Source organism: Eubalaena glacialis, chromosome 17 (assembly GCF_028564815.1).
Source record: "Eubalaena glacialis isolate mEubGla1 chromosome 17, mEubGla1.1.hap2.+ XY, whole genome shotgun sequence".
Classification (NCBI taxonomy): domain Eukaryota; kingdom Metazoa; phylum Chordata; class Mammalia; order Artiodactyla; family Balaenidae; genus Eubalaena; species Eubalaena glacialis.
In genome coordinates, this window is record NC_083732.1 from 82748367 (window position 1) to 82767110 (window position 18744).

The 18744-nt window shown below is 39.9% G+C and overlaps 1 protein-coding gene across 4 annotated transcripts in view; it reads left to right on the forward strand.

Moving 5' to 3' along the window:
* Nucleotides 1-18744, forward strand: part of KHDRBS3 (KH RNA binding domain containing, signal transduction associated 3) — a 165469-nt gene that overhangs the window by 126746 nt on the left and 19979 nt on the right. For all 4 annotated transcript variants that reach the window (XM_061171428.1, XM_061171426.1, XM_061171427.1 and 1 more), the window contains one exon: nucleotides 1830-1912. In XM_061171428.1, coding sequence (XP_061027411.1) covers nucleotides 1830-1912 — 83 coding nt within the window. The remainder of the gene's footprint in view (nucleotides 1-1829; nucleotides 1913-18744) is intronic.

Below are 18744 nucleotides of genomic sequence, written 5' to 3' on the forward strand. Positions count from 1 at the left end.
TCTTTTTATTGTTGAGTTATGAGAGTTCTTCATATATTCTGGACACTAGACCATTATCAGATATGTGATTTGCAAATATTTTCTCCCATACTGTAGATTGTCTTTTCACTTTCTTGCTAATGTCCTTTGACACAGAAGTTTTTAATTTTGCTGGAGTCCGTTTTATTTATATATTTTTTTTGGTTGTTTGTGCTTTTGTTAGCATATCTAAGAAACTAATAACTAAGGTCACAAAGAGTTACACCTGTGTTTCTGCTGTTCAACCTGGCTAGTGAATTTTTCATTTGAGTTGTTATACTTTGCACCTCAAGAATTTCTTTGGATTCTTTTCTGTATTTCTTATATCTATATTAATATTCTCTATTTTGGTGAGGCATTGTTCTAATACCCTTCTTTAGCTTTTTAGATACAGGCTATCATTTAGTTCCTTGAATATATTTCAAGTAACTGATTTAAAGTCTTTGTCTAGTGGGATGAATTGGGAGATTGGGATCGACCTATATACACTAATATGTATAAAATAGATAACTAATAAGAACCTGCCGTATTAGCACAGGGAACTCCACTTCACTGTACAGTAGAAACTAACACAACATTGTAAAACAACTATACCCCAATAAAAAATAAAAATAAATAAAGTCTTTGTCCAGTAAGTTCGGTGTCTCAGCTTCATCGGGGATAGTTTCTATTGACTACTTTTTTTTTTCTCGTGTATAGACTATACTTTTGTTTTTTCTCTGCATGTTGCATAGTGGTTTTTGTTTGTTTAAAACTGGACATTTAATATAGTGTGTCCGTGTGAAAATCAAATTCTCCTTCCTCCCTAGGATTTTTTTTTTTCTTGGTTTAGTTACTTTTCCAAACTAATATTGTAAAGTCGATATTTATCATGCGTTGCCACAGAAGTGTCTTTTATCTCTTACCTTAGCGGTCAGCTAATGATTGGACAGAGATTTTGTCAAATGCTTGGAAATTAAGTCTGTAGTCTTTACCAAGAGGCTGTGGGTACCTGTTGGAGCTTGTCTTCAACACTGAGCCAATCAGTTTACAACTAACTCTGGCTTAGCCTTGACTTTCCTTCTTATACTGAACCTCAAGGTCAGCCAGAGGAGAGAGCTCAGGGCCTTATCAGGTCTGTCCTGGGCAAGTACATGACACTGTAGTCTTTGAGATTCCAGAAATACGTCAGAACTTTGCAGAGCTCCTATGGACATCTCATTCCCCCACTTTTCCTTGTAAGCTTTTTGGTTAGCCTGTTATTTGCGCCAGTTCTTCTCCACCACTTCAAGCAGCTAAACTCATAAACAATTGCCTCTAATTATTTTCTTCAAATACCCTGAGGGAAAAGGCTTTGTGCACCCAGTCAGGTCAAATAAAGGCAATCCTCTGGGAATGGGGTTTTGAAAGCCTCCACCCTGCCCTGCCCCCTCCAGTGACCTCCAGCCTGCTGGTTTCCTCCTTGCTGGATTGCGGCTCCTGCAGAGCTGGGGGTGAGGGGTGGGAATAGGGCCAAGCTCACCCTTCATTCCAAGGTGCAGCCAATTTTTTAAAAATAAATGCTCCCTAGATCTCTGCAAGCCTTTGGTTAATTTCCAGGGATCTAAAAATGTTGATTCTAACAATTTTTGCCAGTTTCTCTTTGCTTTTTCAGGAGAATTTTTGGAGGTTCTTACTCTATCATTTTCACTGATGTCACTTTTATATTTTTCCTTACATTATAATTAGATATATAGTTAAATGGTAGCTGAATTAATTCACTAAAAGCAGAATGCGTCTTCCTTTCCAGAAATTTCTCTGAACTTTTTTGTACTTCTCCTGTTATATTTTAGGACTATGATGATGGATATGGCACTGCTTATGATGAACAGAGTTATGATTCCTATGATAACAGCTATAGCGCCCCAGCCCAAAGGTAAGAGTCAATCTTTATGACCAGACCCCATAGCAGACACTTGTGCCCTTCCACATTTGCTGTACTCTGGGAGCAGGATGATGATTGGCCAGTGACGGTGATTTGACTCGGCCTGCTTTGTTTTTGTTTGTTTTCATTGGAGAAGCACTGTCTGTCCTACCGAATAGCATGTATTGCTCTCAACTTTACTGCAGCACTAAAGCAATGAGCCTTGGAAAATAAAATTTGAAATTTTATTTGCTCTAAAAATTTAACTTAAGCATTCAGTATATTCTAAGGAAGAACAGTGTCTACCAAGTCTGTGGCTCTTCAAGTCAGTGCCTGGGGATGGAAGTGACAAAAGTTTTTTTCAGTGTTCATAGATCATTTCTGTTTCTTAGCAGCAGTGCTCCTGTTTTCTAACAACTTCAAATTCCTATTTGTGAAAAATGAGTGAGTTCTAATTCATTTTCTAAAGAAGTTGACTTAGAAATGAGTGTTATTAGAGGGAAACACAGCTTCATAGTTACGTCTTCTGATAGTAGACCTTGATGTCCATTGATATATGAAATCCATGTTCTGTTCAGAATGTTTTCCTAAATGCCTAGGAACCTCTTGCTTTATGTTTAAAATTCTAAGTGGTAGACAAAGACAGACATACGCAAAGCAAAATACTGGCTTTATGAAGCATAAATAAATATGGACTACATGGTTATCTCGATGAAGCATAAATTCACTTTTGAACTCATACGGGGCCAGGCAAGCTTTGAACAGACAGGCACCCTGGTACTGAGGTTGACAGGGATATAATTTTTTCTCTTTTTGTTCATGCCAGATTTTTTACTTATATAATTTATAACAATTAAGTAGCCTTTAAACTTTGACTCCCAACTGGTCTTCTTTACGGGAAGCCTTGTGCATGGTGTTTGCATCCTTGCGGGTTTTGGCACGCCCGGGGGTGACTGGCACACAGTGGGCGCTAGACAGGACTTTACGTGTCTCACCTTGTATAGGTGTCCCGGCAATGTCACGAAGTATGTGGGGCTGTTCCCGTTATACAGATGAAGGGAAGGAGCACAGAGCATAAGATTAAGTAATTAGCCGGAAATCACACATGGAGTGCAATCCTTTAAAGACTCACACGTCTCATTTAATCTGAACGGCAACAGCAGGAGTTAATGTGCCTGTTTTACAGATGATGAAACTGAGGCTCAGAGAAGTAAATAACTAACCCAGAATGTGAACCAGACTTTGAAAGCTTGTAGTCTTCCCACTTTAAGCTGTGATAACATATTAATATGATTGATCACAAGCATTCGTTCCTTTGGTCATTTATTCATTCAGCCAACATTTATTAAATGTCCACTACGTGTATTAAACGTAGGCACTGTGCTCGATGTTGGATTACAAAGATTATTGAGACAGAGACCCTCTCCTTGGGAAGTTCACAGGCTAGAATGAAATACAAATATTTAAAAGCAATGTAATATGGTAATCACATGAGAGTCTGAGGAAAAGCACAGTATTTCCATAAGAAGGCAGTGCTCAAGTCTGGTTGGGAACACTGGGGACGTTTCACTGAGAAAGTGAAGGGGAAGTAGGGGTCACCAGGGTACAAACAGGCAAGGACATTTCCCAAAGCCAGAGCAAGGCACAGAGCCTGACACAAGAAGTGCTGCCTGAGCTGGAGGGCGTGGCGCACGGGACAGATGAGGCAGGAGAGGGAGTGACCGCATCCTCCGCAGTCTCAGGGTGCAGGCTCCGGACCGTGGGCAGCAGCGGGGAGCCAGCGACGAGGTACAGGCAAGGGAGTGGTGTGTTCACACCTGGATTCGGAGAAATGAATTAGAAGGCAGTAGAGAGGCCAGATTGGCAGATGGCGAGCCTGGAGGCAGAGACCCATTAGGAGGCTGGCACGTTCCGAATTATAAGCCCTTTAAATGTCAGGAAGACTCACGTAAAAGAAACACCTTTCATGACAGCCAGCCCACCTGCCCGGAAGTGATCTTTTCAGTGCTACCTGAAGGAGTTACAGAGAATTGTGTGAGAATTCCACACGTTGGCAAGTGCAGAAGTCGCTGTTGGTCGGTTATTCTTAATATTCATTTAATCCTCATAACCTGTGAAATAAGCATCAGTCCTTTTAAAGAAGAAAAACTGGTTTACAAAAATTAGGTAACTTGCCTAAGATCATGCAACTTACAAGCGAAGGGGCCCGACTGAGCACCTCGGTCTGTCTGTCTGTCTGTCTTCCTCTTCACCGTCTACTGTAAATCACAATGAAGCAGCTATATTATGGAGCAGCGTGAAGAAATGGTTCCAGGTGCTGTATTAGTTTGCTAGAGTTACCGTAACAAAATACCACAGACTGTATTTAAAGCAACAGAAATTTGTTTTCTCAAGGTTACAGAGGCTGGAGGTCCAAGATCAAGGCGTTGGCAGATCTGGTTTCTTCTGAGGCCCCTCTCCTTGACTTGCAGCTGGCCGCCTTCTCACTGTGTCCTCTGTGCGCGTGCATCCCTGCTTTCTCTTTGTGTCCAAATTTCCTTCCTTGTAATGACAGCAGTCAGATTGGACTAGGGCCCACAAAAGGCCCCATTTTAACTTAATCACCTCTTTAAAGATGATTGATTGTCTCCAAATACACATTATAAGGTACTGGGGGTCAGGGCTTCAACATATGATTTGGGGGGAAACACAGTCCAGCCCATAACATGCAATATTATAACATTGGTTTAAGTACAACACCATGCATCTCATAATTAGAAATCTAGTATAAACCAGTTAGGAGAGCAGATTTTGAAATCATCCCCAGGATTGAGTAGTGGGTGTTGACCAGGAAATACCATCACTATCATCTTCAGTAGTGAATGTTGGCTGTGTGCTTGGTGTACTATACCATGGGCTTCACATAGATTCTCTTTCCCCTCTCAGCATGCCCTGAACTATTGCAAAATTCAAGTCTAAACATGTCATTCCCTTGCATACAGGTTCAGAGAGGTTAAATCGCTTATCCAAACTCACGAGGCTGAGCAGTGGTAGATCCACATTGGCCCCAAGCATCCTCGTGTGTACTTCCATTGCCTTTCAACTCTCCTTTTGTCATGGTTTTGATTTCAGTTACTGAAACTGGTTCCAATTAATATTTTCCGTATACAGTATTCAAAAATCTGATATTTTGTGATGCGTTTAAATCCCTTAGGAATCATGCTTTCATCTGAACTGGAACTGTTGCCTTATCAGACTGTGGAATGCCTTAATCAAACCTAAGAATTTCATTTATCCTGCATATTAATGTTGCGGGCTAAGACGAATGAAATTAAGAACTTAGTTTTTCCAATTTTACACAAGATCCTTTCAGCCAAGAACATTCACGGCCACTACTTTCAAGGAGCAAACAACCTAGTATCCACTAACAGATAATACCATGTAACACTTGATATTCTGGGGTCTAAAATTTCTTGGTTTTTACACTCCAGGTTCTATAAAATTTATTTCAAACTTCAATAATTCTCTCAATTCAGAATTTGAAAGTACAGTCTGTGCTGTAGTTATATAGTTCAGCATTACTGCAGAATTCTTTACTTGGTCTCCTTTTAGATTACAAGCTGTTCTGAAAATGTTCTTTGACACGTCAAGACGTAGTGGAAAGATCACAGAGCAGAAGTTATTAGGACCGCGCTGCCCACCCTGGCAGCCTCCAGCACACGTGCCTGTTGAACGCTTGAAAGGTGTCTAGTCCAAAGGGGGATGTGTTGGGGGTGTCAGGCACATACCCGATTCCAAAGGCGGTGTGGAGTAAATAAAGGATGCAAAATAAAGACACGATCAACATCAACATCACTTGTTTCTTTTTACTTTTTGTTTAAACGTGACTACTAGAAAACTCTAAGTTACAGATTTCTCTTGGACAGCGCAGAGTTAAAAGACGGCGGTGTCTCTGGCACCAGCGCAGAGGAGCTGTGTCTCAGGGTCAGGGCACCGCACGTTACTACTACTATAGCACACATGTTACCCATAAATAGTTTCAGTTACAAGCTCAAAAACCATTTCTTTCTGATGCAGATGTGTTATCAGAAACGTCTGCAGACCCAGGCCACGGTGTAAGAGTCTGACGGAGCTGGGTTTAGGTCCCACTTCAACGCTTTCTGGTTATGTGACTGTGGGCAAGTTATTTCACCTCTCTAAGCCTCCATTTGTAAAATGTGTAACTTGGTTTTTTCTTTGGAGGATCGACCTGAAGGTTGAACGAGACAGGAAAGCCCACAGCCCTAGTGAACCGCGTGGAGGTAGGCAGGCTGCCCAGCGTCTTCTCTGTGAGGGACTAAATGAGACCTTCCCCGGCGTAGTTCCGCATTCCACCAGGTGGTTAGCGTAGCACTGAGGGAGCCCCAGTGCCCGCCCTCGCCCACAGCTCTGAATTTCTTCTGCATCCCATTTTGCACCGGGATGACCGCGAGAAGCTGGTGCTGGTAAATCTGCAAGGACCAGGGAGAATGAGAAGGGAGAGAGGGCACCCTGTGGATGCTCCGTATGGATGTCAGCCATACACTGGCGTGAGCGGGTGAGCAGCCATAGCCTTTCCAAGGGTGGGCACTTGGAAACAGGATAGACCGAGATGGGGGCCACGGCTGCCACCAGAGTCGTCACCTGTGTATGAAAGGCCTCTCTCAGCTATGACTTCTACACTTCACGCAGCGTAATCATTTTACAACACTGTTTTGTTGTAGAAAAAAGTTTCTCTCCAGAGGTTTTACAAATTAGGAATTTTTTCTCCTAATTTTCAAATACCCCAAAGGAAAATTAGAGTACAAGTGAGAGTCCCTACATAGAAAATAGAAAATTCAGCATAGTTCAGCTACGTTTCCCCATCGATGTTTGTGATGGCCTCCATAGCGTAAAACAAAATGTAAAACAAAGCATTGTTTATCTAACTTCACACATTTAATGAGTAACAAGCTGTCATCTATTACTGTGAAGAGAAATGTGAACTATTCTTTACAATACTGGAGTTATTCTAATATACATTGGCTCAGAAATAGTTATTGATTAATTCCTATGGACACACCGCTCTGGAGTAGCTGTGGTGAATTAAAAAAGAGCAGGTGATGAATGGCCTCAGCCCTCAGGGACCTGCACCTGCCCTGACATGACTAGAGCCTTCACAGAAATCATAGTCTGACTCCTGGAAACCCTTTGTAAATGTATCTATTTCATTCTAAACTAAGTGGAATTAGTTCTCATTTGATATCTTATTTATAATCCTAATAACAGTTGCAATTGTATAGCATGATGACTATACTTAATAATACAGTATTGAGTTCTGGAAATTTGCTAAGAGTAAATTTCAGGTGCTCTCATCACACGAGAAAATGGTAACTGTGAGAAAGTCTGTTAATTATCTTGACTGTAATAATCATTTCACTATGTTTTTGTACCTTATGTACAACTTTTATTCAAATTTCACAATATTTTAATCTGTGTTTCCGAATAATTGTAAATTCTCCAAGGAGATATTTGATTCCCCTGATGATCGATCATAAAGAAGGTAGAACAAAAAGGGTTTCCAAAAAGTACTAATAACCCCCTGAGCATAAGTGGATGACTCTGTAATAAAAAGTTTATTTTCTGGCGGGTTTAATGTTGACCTGCTCATTTCCCATAGCACTTGGTGGCTTGACGGTACTTTCGAGTACCTATTTCCTTTCATCCTCCAGAATCTCTGTGATTTTCCTGAAAACACTTAGAAATACTGGAAAAGGGAATTAGAAATAATAGCTGCTAGTTTTGGAGAGCCTGTTAAGTCTAGCACTCAGCCATCTGCGTCCTTTCTATACATTATCTCCAGTTTTCACAGTGGTCCTACGTGCTAAGCTTTTCCATGTACAGAAGTTGAAGATATGATGTTTAGCAACTTTCCCAAGAGTACGCTGCTGAAGAGTACTGAAGCTTAGGTTTTTGTCTGACTCTAAAAACCATTATCCACCTAAGAAAAAATTTTAAATATAAAATGATTGACTTGTTTTTGTGACAAAACAACACCTCAGCCCCTTTATCCAAATAGGCAGAGTAATGGAAGCTGTCAGAAGCTACGAATACTCTTGGTGTGTTTTCAGATGCCAATTCCAAGGAAGGCAATGAGACAAAAATTAGTGTTGCTATATGCCCAGCTGTCTAGTTTGCTGTTGCTTCTATTGGCAGCTTTAGCATTGTATGTGCAGTAATGTCTTCTCAAAAGCTGACTTGTAGAGGTCTGAATATAGTTTGGAATTTTCACTTTGCAAATGATGACCTGTTGTTTAGTTTAGGATGTAACATTTAAACATCAGTAAAACTGTCTTTTGGAAGATATTGCTGTGTTGTATCAGGGTTGGCTGTTCTGGATTTTTAAAAGCAGTAATGGTTTGGCCTGGATTAACCATGCCTTGCAAAATTTTTGTGAAATATACTTTTACCTAGCCTGAGTTTTTGGCTACTTGCAGCACAAGTACTGAAGAAGTCTCTTAGCACAAACTAAGCCGTATAGCTATTGACAGACAGATACTTCTAACACAGTATTATATAGACATTGACCAAATAACAGAGACACCAACCCAGATTATACTGTAAAACTGTAAATATCTAAATTCTCAGTCAAGGGCCATATGGTAAGAAAAAACAAGGAGAGATGGCTATAGTGAAAATGAAGCTACAACCTAAAAGGGAAAAGGGAGGGAAAAGCCCAAGGGCCAAAGTTTTAACATGTATAAGTATTGCTGTTAATAATAATTACTATGCATTGACCACATCTACTGCAGCATTGGTTGTATCAAGATAAGTGTGTGTTTGTGCACATGTCTCTGTGTGTATGTTTGAGCACGCGTGCACACGAGCATGTATTATCCCCTCTGGTCTTAATTTTAACTTTAAAAGGTGGATATTCTCATCCCCATTTTTTTCTTGAGAAAACTGAGACACAGAGAGAGGTTTAGTAAGTGGTCTGAGTTACACACTTAGTGACCTTACTCATCTCAGTCCATTTTCTTTCTACTGTTGTCGTGCTTCTCAAAGAGTCGTACACCTATCACTGATGTTTCACAACATGATTTCAGGTGGTACATGGCAGACTTTTTTTTACAGTTTTAACAGTTAGATTTTAAAGTTACTGGAAAAGTGTAATTACCATATCAAGCACATGATTTTATGAATAGTATTGCTATAAATAAATCACAGTAAGTTTAAGTTAAAATAAAATCAATATAGAGAGTAATATGAAGTCACTAACAGGATGAGTGGTGGACATGGATGGGAAAAGTCCCGAAAGTGGTCCATGAAGGGCTGAAGTTGGGCAAACACTGCCTTCAGCACTTTTTTTTTTTCAAGATTCATTAACAAATTTTGAAGGAATGAGATATCTATTGAGTGCTTATCAAGTGTTAGTTACTATATTAAATGCTCTCATGCCTATCATTTTATTTGATTCCCAAAAACATCTGTAAGATTATCAGTTTTTAGTTTTACAAATAAGGAAACTAATGCTCAGAGAGTTTGAGCTTGACCAAAGTCACATTGCTAATAAGTAGCAGTCAGGCCTCATATCCAGTTCTCTTTAAGATCAAGTTCTTTTGCTTAACCTGAAAGCAACTAAGATGGGGGTGGGGGGGAAGTCCCTACAAATACAGAGAATACCAGAACGCCTGAAGTGGCCACGTGGAATCTTCAGACATGATCTCCACAAGTGGATGAAACAGCAGCGGGGCAAAGGCGTGCTAATGGCAGTAAATCAATTGCCACTGTCAGTTCACTCTTTCATGTTCTTGAGAATACATGAGATTGATCACTGAGGAGTGTGGAATAATGGGAGTATGTGAAAACAGCGTCCACCGGGGAGATGTACTACATCGTTTGGGTGTAGCACTGCCATCTGCTTAATAGCATCAAGAAGACAACAGTGGTGCTTATGATCACCCACTCATGGCGGTGACAGATGCTGCGGGAGTAGAGTGAGCATTCCCGGAAACGAGGCTCCTCACCAAATTGTAGATTGTGTGACAGGCTTTCTAAAAAGTGGGTTTGTTGGTTATCACACCACCAGTTTAAAATCTTCACTATAGAATTTTAAGTTCTGTTAGATAAGGATCTACTTGGTGAATCTCCCGTGTTTTCTTTCCCCATGTTTCATACATTCTTGAAACGCATTTTTATTAGTTTTAGAATAATTTTCCTGACGAATTCTGCCCTCTTTTTAGTGAAAGAAAATGATAGAACTTTTGTATAATTCTTGACTCTTACAGTTAGTCACATGATTTAGTTAAAAAGACTTGTGGGCTGTGAAACCACACAAACCTGGATTTGAATCCCAGCTGCGTCGCTTCCTTACCTGTATTATTTTGGCCAGGTTACTTCTTCGAGTCTTCAAGTGACGGCAAGAATATTTGACTTGTGATATTGTGATTAAATGAGATAGCAGATGTAATGTACATAGTAGAAGTTCAGTAAACTTGCAAAGATAACGTAGTGGGTGCCGCACGCTGTTCTAAGCATTTTACAGCCTTATAAGTAGGTTACTATTATTATCATTCCCATTTTATAGATGAGGAAATTGAGGCACAAAGATTATGGAATTTCCCTAAGGTTACTGGAGAGTAAATGCTGGGGGCTGGCATTGAACGCGGGCAGTCTAAGCCCTCTGCTGTACTGCCTCTCTGTGTAACCTGTTCTTATCAGTTTAGTTATCCCATCTAGCAACTTGTACAGTCTTTTCCTGAGAAAGACTCCAGTCAATAAAATCTCAACAACGAAACAACCTGCATAAAATTATACGTGCCATTTTGATTCCCCATTTGTGAAGTAAAAACTTATCGAAGGCTTCATTTAATTTAGATTGTTTGGAGTTCTAAGATGTTTGGAAGCACAGACTTGAGGTCAAAGCTTGAAGTTACTTGTGAAGAATGATTTATAGTAGAGAACGTCAGTGTGCTTGAATTTCTCAGAATCTAATCAAACCTCATTTACTGGACTCACAACTCTAGAAGCAGAAATAATTCGCACGTGATGTGGATGGTGTTTTTCCCTTTTATTTGACATCATGAAGGGATGTGCTCTTTTGGAAAGTAATTTACAAGTGTCCATCAAGACCCTTGAAAGTGTTTGTAACCTTTGACCCAATATTTGCACAATAAGTGCCTGAACTTAGTATATAACGAGTGTTTGACAGGTAAATATATTTAAGACCTCTTTAAAAAGAATAAGCAGTTTCTGGCAAAGTTCAGGGAAAGTAATATGGCACTTTAGATATGGGGGGAAAAAAACAACCTATGCATATCAGCTTGGCCAAAGTAATGTAGATAAAACAGCACCTCACTTAAAGCTGAATCCAGACTCGGTTAAAGGAGAGTGAAGGGCGGGAAGGCCTGGGTTCGCATCACAGCTCTGCCACTTGCTAACAGTGCAGCTGCGGTCAAGTTACTCTGCCTGTGCTTCAGGTTGCTCATCTGTAAAGTGGGGATGATGATAATAGTAACCACCTCTTAGGTTGTTGTCATGTTAAATGAGTTAACAGTCAATAGGTGGAAAGCACCTGGCACTTTGTATATGCTATCATTAGCTATCATTAAAATTCTATAATATTTTATCTAAAAGCCTTGGGGCTATAAGTGTCTTAGATGTAGAATTTTTGAATTTTGGAAAGATAGTGTGTTACATTCCACGTGTTATACAACTCCGGGCGGGGGGGGGGGTGTCTATTTGTGGTTCTCCAGGACAGTGATTGCCCCTTGGATTATTTGACATTTATGGTCAAGGAAAATGTGATTACAGAGGGATGGAAAGCGTATATGGCAAATTGAAAAACAAAGGGATTTCTGAAGGGGAGGGTGGTTGGTGCTCAGCCTTTGCAGTTTGTAATCCTACCAAGTATAACAGATGGTGAGTGCTAGCAGTTCACTTTTAAATAGTGCAGATCTAAGGATTAATAACAGGACTCTCCCTTCTATTAGAAGCCATTACAGTAGCAGGGCCTGTGTTGATCCGGCCCTGATCTTTCTCTAACCTCATGTCAAGTCACCCACTCATACAATCTAACCTTATATTGAATTGTTCAGTCATGACTCATTTATAATTTGCTCAGTTACACACAAAGTAGATCTCAAGGCATAAATATGAGAGTAAGTTTAATCTCGTTAGATTCTTCCTGGCTCCTTCAATCATTTTCTTCGTTTACACCTTTTAAAGACATTGCAGTTATTAGGCACATGTCTATAAAAATTACACGCAGTGTTTTTTAGACTTTTCCACAATGGTGCAAACAGGATAATTTGCTTTTCTTTACATTTTAGTGCTTGCCAGATTGCTTGCAGCAGAGCAAAGGTTCCTTGACTTGGTAGTTACCTCATCCCACAAGCTTCCTTGATGTTCTCTCTGCCCCTCACATCCCCTCCCATGTTTACTAAGTACTCAGCCAGTCTTCTTTGTTTCCACAATACTGTATGCTTGCCTCTGTTGGCCACTAGTACCTGCTGGACTTGAGAATCTCTCTCCTTTTTATACAGAGAGGCCCTCAGTGGCAGAAACCCTCTTGTATTTATCCTTTTATCCCCAGTACCTAGTATAGTGCCAATCAGAGAAGTGACCTGTCTGTGTTTTTCACTTAAATTGATAACATTCAAGAATCCTGCATCTGTTCTAAAAAGAAGTCTGATACCATTGAATGTCTAATGTGAAAATGCAGGTAGCCCTCCTTCAACTTGGGCTGTATGGAAGAGTCACTTATACAGCGTTAAAAAAAAAAAAAAAAAAGTAGGTGCCCAAGCCAATCTCCTATTTATTGTTTTTAATCTGAGTCTTTGGATAGCACAGCTATCTGAAAATTTTTAAACTCTACAGTTAATTTTTATGAGCAACCAAGGTTGAGAACTACTCTTCTTGACTAGTAAGTACTATGTAAATGAGATATTATATATAAAGCACTTTTCAGAGTGCCTAGCAGATAATTGCTAAGTAAATATTTGTTTCCCCAATAAATCATTGGCATGTCTTCCATTCATTCATTCAGCAAACTATTGAGTACCTACTGTGTGCCAGCAACCATCCTAGGTGCTTGATAAGTACCAGTGAACAAAAAGGGATAAAGAATGTGCCCCTGTAGAGCTTAAGCTCTAGTGGTGGTCATGTTTAAATGTGGCAGTCGTTGTCAGCCTTCTGAGAAGATGATTTAAGACTTGAAGGAGGTAAAAGAGTTTGCCTAAGGGTATATCTGTGGGAGCAGTGGTCTGTGCAAAAGCCCTCAGATGGGAGTGTGTCTCGTGTATTCTGAAATGCTTGAAGTTATAATTTTCCTCCATTTGAATTTGTAATTTCAACTTCTCCTAACAGAAAACTTGAGATTTCCCTTTGGAGTAAGGTATTTTTGAACAATTTGGAAGAAAATGTTTTAGCATTTCAGGAATGTGTTGTAATAACTTTTTCCCATCTAAAATTAATCCCAGTATGATTAAAGGAGCTTGCAAACTTAAAACTGTGAAGTTACAGGAGAAGACTGTGGCCTGTACATGCTGATATCTTGGCCTGTAGCAACTTTGGTAGGCAGAATAATGGCTCTCAAAAATATCCATAGCCTAATCTTCCAAACCTGTGGATATGTTCTCTTACATGGCAGAAGGGACTTTCAGGTATGATTAAGTTAAGAACCTTCAGGTTCTTTTTTGAGCGGGCCCATTGTAATCACAAGGGTCTTTAAAAATGAAGGTGGGAGGAAGGCAGAAGTGTCAGAGGAAGAGGTGGCTATGGAAGAAAGGTACAGAAAGATGCAGTGTTGCTGACTTTGAAGATGAAGGATGAGGGCCATAAGCCGAAGAATGTGGGCCGCCTTCAGAAGCCAAGATGGGTAAGAAAACAGATTCTCCCTTAGAGCCTCCAGAAGGGAATGTGGGCCCACCAATACCTTGATTTAACCCAGGAAGACCTGTGTGCAACTTCTGTCCTATAGAACAATAGCATTATAAAGTGTGTGCTGCTTAAGTTGCTACGTTTGTGGTCATCTGTGACAGCAGAAATAGAAAATTAATAGGCAACCAACAGCCAGACAGAAGAAGAGAGATGTCCTTTACAGATGTAAATCTTATTTATCTAACTCGCTCTCTCTCTCTCTCTCTCTTCTTTCATAAATATCCAGCATTCAATTATGAATAAAAATTATGCAATAAGAAAATATAACCCAGAGTCAAGAGAAAAAATAGTTAGTCAAGAGAAACAGCGCAGCTATTAGAATTGTCAGACAGGGTCTTAAAATTGGTACGTTCAGTATGCTAAAGGATATTGTGCGAAAGGTGGACAGCATGAGTGAACAAATAAGAATCTAGCCAAGAGAACTCTTAAAAAAGAGCCAAGTGGAAATGTTAGAATTGAAAAATTACAATGTCAGAGATGAATAATTATTTCAGTGGGCTTATTAACAGATTGTACACCATAGAGGAAATAGTAAGAGAACTCGAAGACAAATTAATAAAAAGTATCCAAACATGCAAAGAGAAAAAAAAAGATGAAGAGTAAAAGGAGCATTGCATGTGAGATCTGCAAGATGAGGTAAAACAGTTTAACATGTTATAGGAATTGCAGAATGAGAAGAGAGAAAGTGTAGGATAGAAGAAGTACTTGAAGAAATAATGACGAACATTTCTAAAATTAACGTAAAACACCACTACACAGATCCACGAAGTGCAGAGAACCCTAAGCAGGATAAATATGAATAAAAACACACCAAGGTATAACATATACCAGTTGCTATAAAACAAAGAGAAAAGATTGAGAGCAACCAAAGGAAAAAGAAATATAAATGTAATCAAAATATATGATCTTTTACATCAGGTATTTTCACTTAGCATTATGTTTTTGAGGTTCATCCACATTATAGCTTTTATCAGTATTTCATTCCTTTTTATTACCGAATGGTTTTCCATTTATGGGTCTACCACGTTCTGTTTATACATTAACTAAGTGATGGATACTGGCTTTTTTTCACTGCTTGGCTATTGTGAATAGTGCTGCTTTGAACATTTATGTGCAGATTTTCACGTGGACTTGTGTTTTAGCTTCCCTTAGATAGATATTTAGGAGTGGAATGGCTCAGTCAAATATTAATTGTATGTTTAACTTTTTAAGAAACTGCCAAAACTGTTTTTCGAAGTAGTTCTACCATTTTAAATTCCCACCAGTGGTGCATGAGGTTTCTTAAGGATAATTTTAACTTTTTTTTTTTTTTTTTTTTTTATGGCTGTGTTGGGTCTTCGTTTCTGTGCGAGGGCTTTCTCCAGTTGCGGCAAGTGGGGGCCACTCTTCATTGCGGTGCACGGGCCTCTCACTATTGCGGCCTCTCTTGTTGCGGAGCACAGGCTCCAGACGCGCAGGCTCAGTAATTGTGGCTCACGGGCCTAGTTGCTCCACGGCACGTGGGATCTTCCCAGACCAGGGCTCGAACCCGTGTGCCCTGCATTGGCAGGCAGATTCTCAACCACTGTGCCACCAGGGAAGCCCAAGGATAATTTTAACCAAAATGTTCAAGACCTCTATACTGACAACTATTAATAAAACGTTGCAGGCTTCCCTGGTGGCGCAGTGGTTAAGAATCTGCCTGCCAATGCAGGGGACACGGGTTCGAGCCCCAGTCCGGGAAGATCCCACATGCTGCGGAGCAACTAAGCCCGTGCGCCACAACTACTGAGCCTGCACTCTACAGCCCGCAAGCCACAACTACTGAGCCTGCACTCTACAGCCTGCAAGCCACAACTACTGAAACCCACATGCCTAGAGCCCGTGCTCCACAACAAGAGAAGCCACCGCAATGAGAAGCCCGCGCACCGCAACGAAGAGTAGCCCCAGCTTGCCACAGCTAGAGAAAGCCCGCGCGCAGCAACGAAGACCCAACACAGCCAAAAATAAATAAATAAATAAATAAAGTTGCTTATAGAAAGTAGTGAAGACCAAACTAAATGGAGAATACCCCATGTTTTTTAATTGGAAGACTCAATATTCATAAAGATATCAATGCTCTCTGAAATTATCTGTAAATTCAGTACAATTCTAATCAAGACCCATGCAGGCTTCTCTCTCTCTCGCTTTTTTTTTTTTTTTTTTTGGTGCAAAATGACAAGATGGTTCTAAAATATGTGGAACTTCAGAGGACCTGGAATAGCCAAAACAACCTTGATAATGAAGAACAAATTTGGAATACTATACTGACTTCCAGATTTATAAAACCACAGTAATCAACACACTGCAGTACTATGAAAGGATAGATCACAGGTCAATGAATATCCACAAATGGACTCACGCTTAATTGCTTTCAAGGGCTTCAGAGCAATTCAGTGGGTGAAGAATTGTCTCTTCAATAAGTAATGCTGTAACAATTAGATATATGTGTAGGTGAGGTTAGCTTTGATTGCCCCCCGCCAAACACACGCACCACCCTCACACGATTTAGATGGTTCATGACTTCAGGTTAAAAGTTAAATTTATAAAGCTCCAAGAAGAACATATTGAAAAAGACACAAATCATAGAAGAAAAAAATTTACAAACTTCATTAAAAGTTAAAACATCTCAAAAAAAAAAAAAAGTTAAAACATCGCGTAATCAGAGGACATCATGAAAAAATGCATAGATAAGCCACAGCCAGGGAAAACGTATTTGCAACACACACACACACACACACACACACACACACACATATCTGACAAATGATTTTTATGTAAACTATATAAAGAAATTGTACAGCTCAATAAGAAACACATAAAAGTATATATATGCAAATGGCCAAGAAGAATATGCAGAAGTGCTCAAAATTACTGGTCACCAAAGAAGCGCAAATGCAAGTTGAACCTCATCAGGACACGCTGCCCTCCCACTAGAATGGCTGAAACAAAATTGTCGACGACAGCACCAAACGTTGGCATAGTTATAGGGCAACTAGAACTCTCATACATGTATGAAATGCCACAACTGTGGAAAATTTGGCAGTTTCTCTAAAAAAGTTAAACATTTATCTACCCTGTAAACCAGTAATTCCACTCCTAATAATTTTATCCTGGAGAAATGAGACTATGAATCCAGGAAAAGCTTTATGTAACAGTGTTCAGCGTAGCTTTATTTGTAACCGCCAAAAGCTGGAAACAGCCCAGATGCCCTTCCACAGAGGAATAAGCTGTGACGTATTCATATAAGGGAATGCTACTCAGCAATAAAAATGAACAAAGTCGTGGTAGCTGCAATAACATAGATGAAACCATAAGAAAACTCTTAAAACATACTTCCTACAAGGCTTTCAGTGTGAGTGAGTTATCGTTTCGTAGTTATCCACGTAACTGTCGCTAATAGTACATGAACGTTTTAGTAGGCAAAACAGGAGGAGGAGAAGGGAACAAACAACGTGGAACGGTCCTATGAAGGGAACTGACTTGGTGTGTGCTGGTACTAGCTAGTCCCTCACGCAGGCTGTAGCCTTAGTCTGGGTTGCCTAAGGAGGGTGAGCCTGATACCAGGCTCAGGAGTTTCCTAAGCCAGTTTGTCCTTACAGACCAGTGTGCTCTCCGTACCCTCCACCACCACCATGGGGCCCCACCCAACGCCCCCTTAACTCCTGGAGCACCAGTAGCCTGCTTGCAGCCTGCCCCGTCTCCACTTGCAAGCCGTTTCCTATCATTTCTTCATACTGTAGCCAGAATGATTTTTTCCCCCAAATGTGTTATGATTATGTGCTGTCATAATACCAAGCAACTTCCCTTCATAACTGCAATTTTATATTGAAGTAATTCTCTGATCAATGTCTGTCTTCTTTAAATTTCTTTACTGTCATAACCCTCGGTTCCTAGCCCAGTGCTTGAAACATAGAAAAAGCTTAATAAATATTTGTTGAATAAATATGGGGAGGTAGAATTTTACTTCACATCAGTAATTTTAAAACAAAGTAGGTATTCCTATCTGAATTTCCTAGTGTTGAATTTGAATTTAAATACAGTTGCTATAGGTAGTATAGTTTAAATTGTTTTAACTCTACTTATTTGAAGAGTGAGACTGAATAATTTGATATGCAAATTGATGCAAGTTAGTGTGCTACCAGGGTCTCCAGAAACACTGAAACAAGGGTGCTGACCGTCCCCTACAAAGTCAAATGGGTTCCTTCCACACTCATATATGTATTTCACATACATAAATAGTGTAGATCACAGTCAAATATCCTTAAAGAGTAATAGACAATGGCTTTGAAATCTAACTATTCGAAATCTAACTAACCGATCGATCAGAAGTCTCCCAGAAAGGATACCTCAATATAGCAGATGGAGGAGTTGACTGCAAAAACAAATTCAAGATGCCACGCATGCATCTTATTAACAGATGATCCCATGAAATACTGTAAACTGCTTATAAAGTGTTGATGGGCTGTTTTCGAATGCTATTCAAAGAGCCAAAGAATCCAGTATTGAAAGCTGACATGCCTTGGCACTCACTGTAGTTGGACTTGGGTACTGACAGAGAGAAGTACTAATAAATAGGCCAGTGAACCCAACGTCCATTTTGTTCTCTGTCCAAAAATCTTTTTATCTTTTTTAAACTTGTAGGTACGTATTTCATTGTTTAGAGATTAATTCTCAGCAGCCTTCCCAGCCTCCTTCTGAATGGTGACTCATCCCTGACCCCCTTCCCACTCTCAAGACTTGCCCTGCAGTCTGTGGTGACAGTCATGTTCTGTCATGTTCCAATTTGCAGTTTTGATACTTAATGCAAAGAATTCTCAATAAAATTTCTTGGGATGTCTAGTGATGATATATGTTACTGGTAAATTTTTAGATTATCTTTTGCCAGAAAAGTGTTATAAAAAATAAGT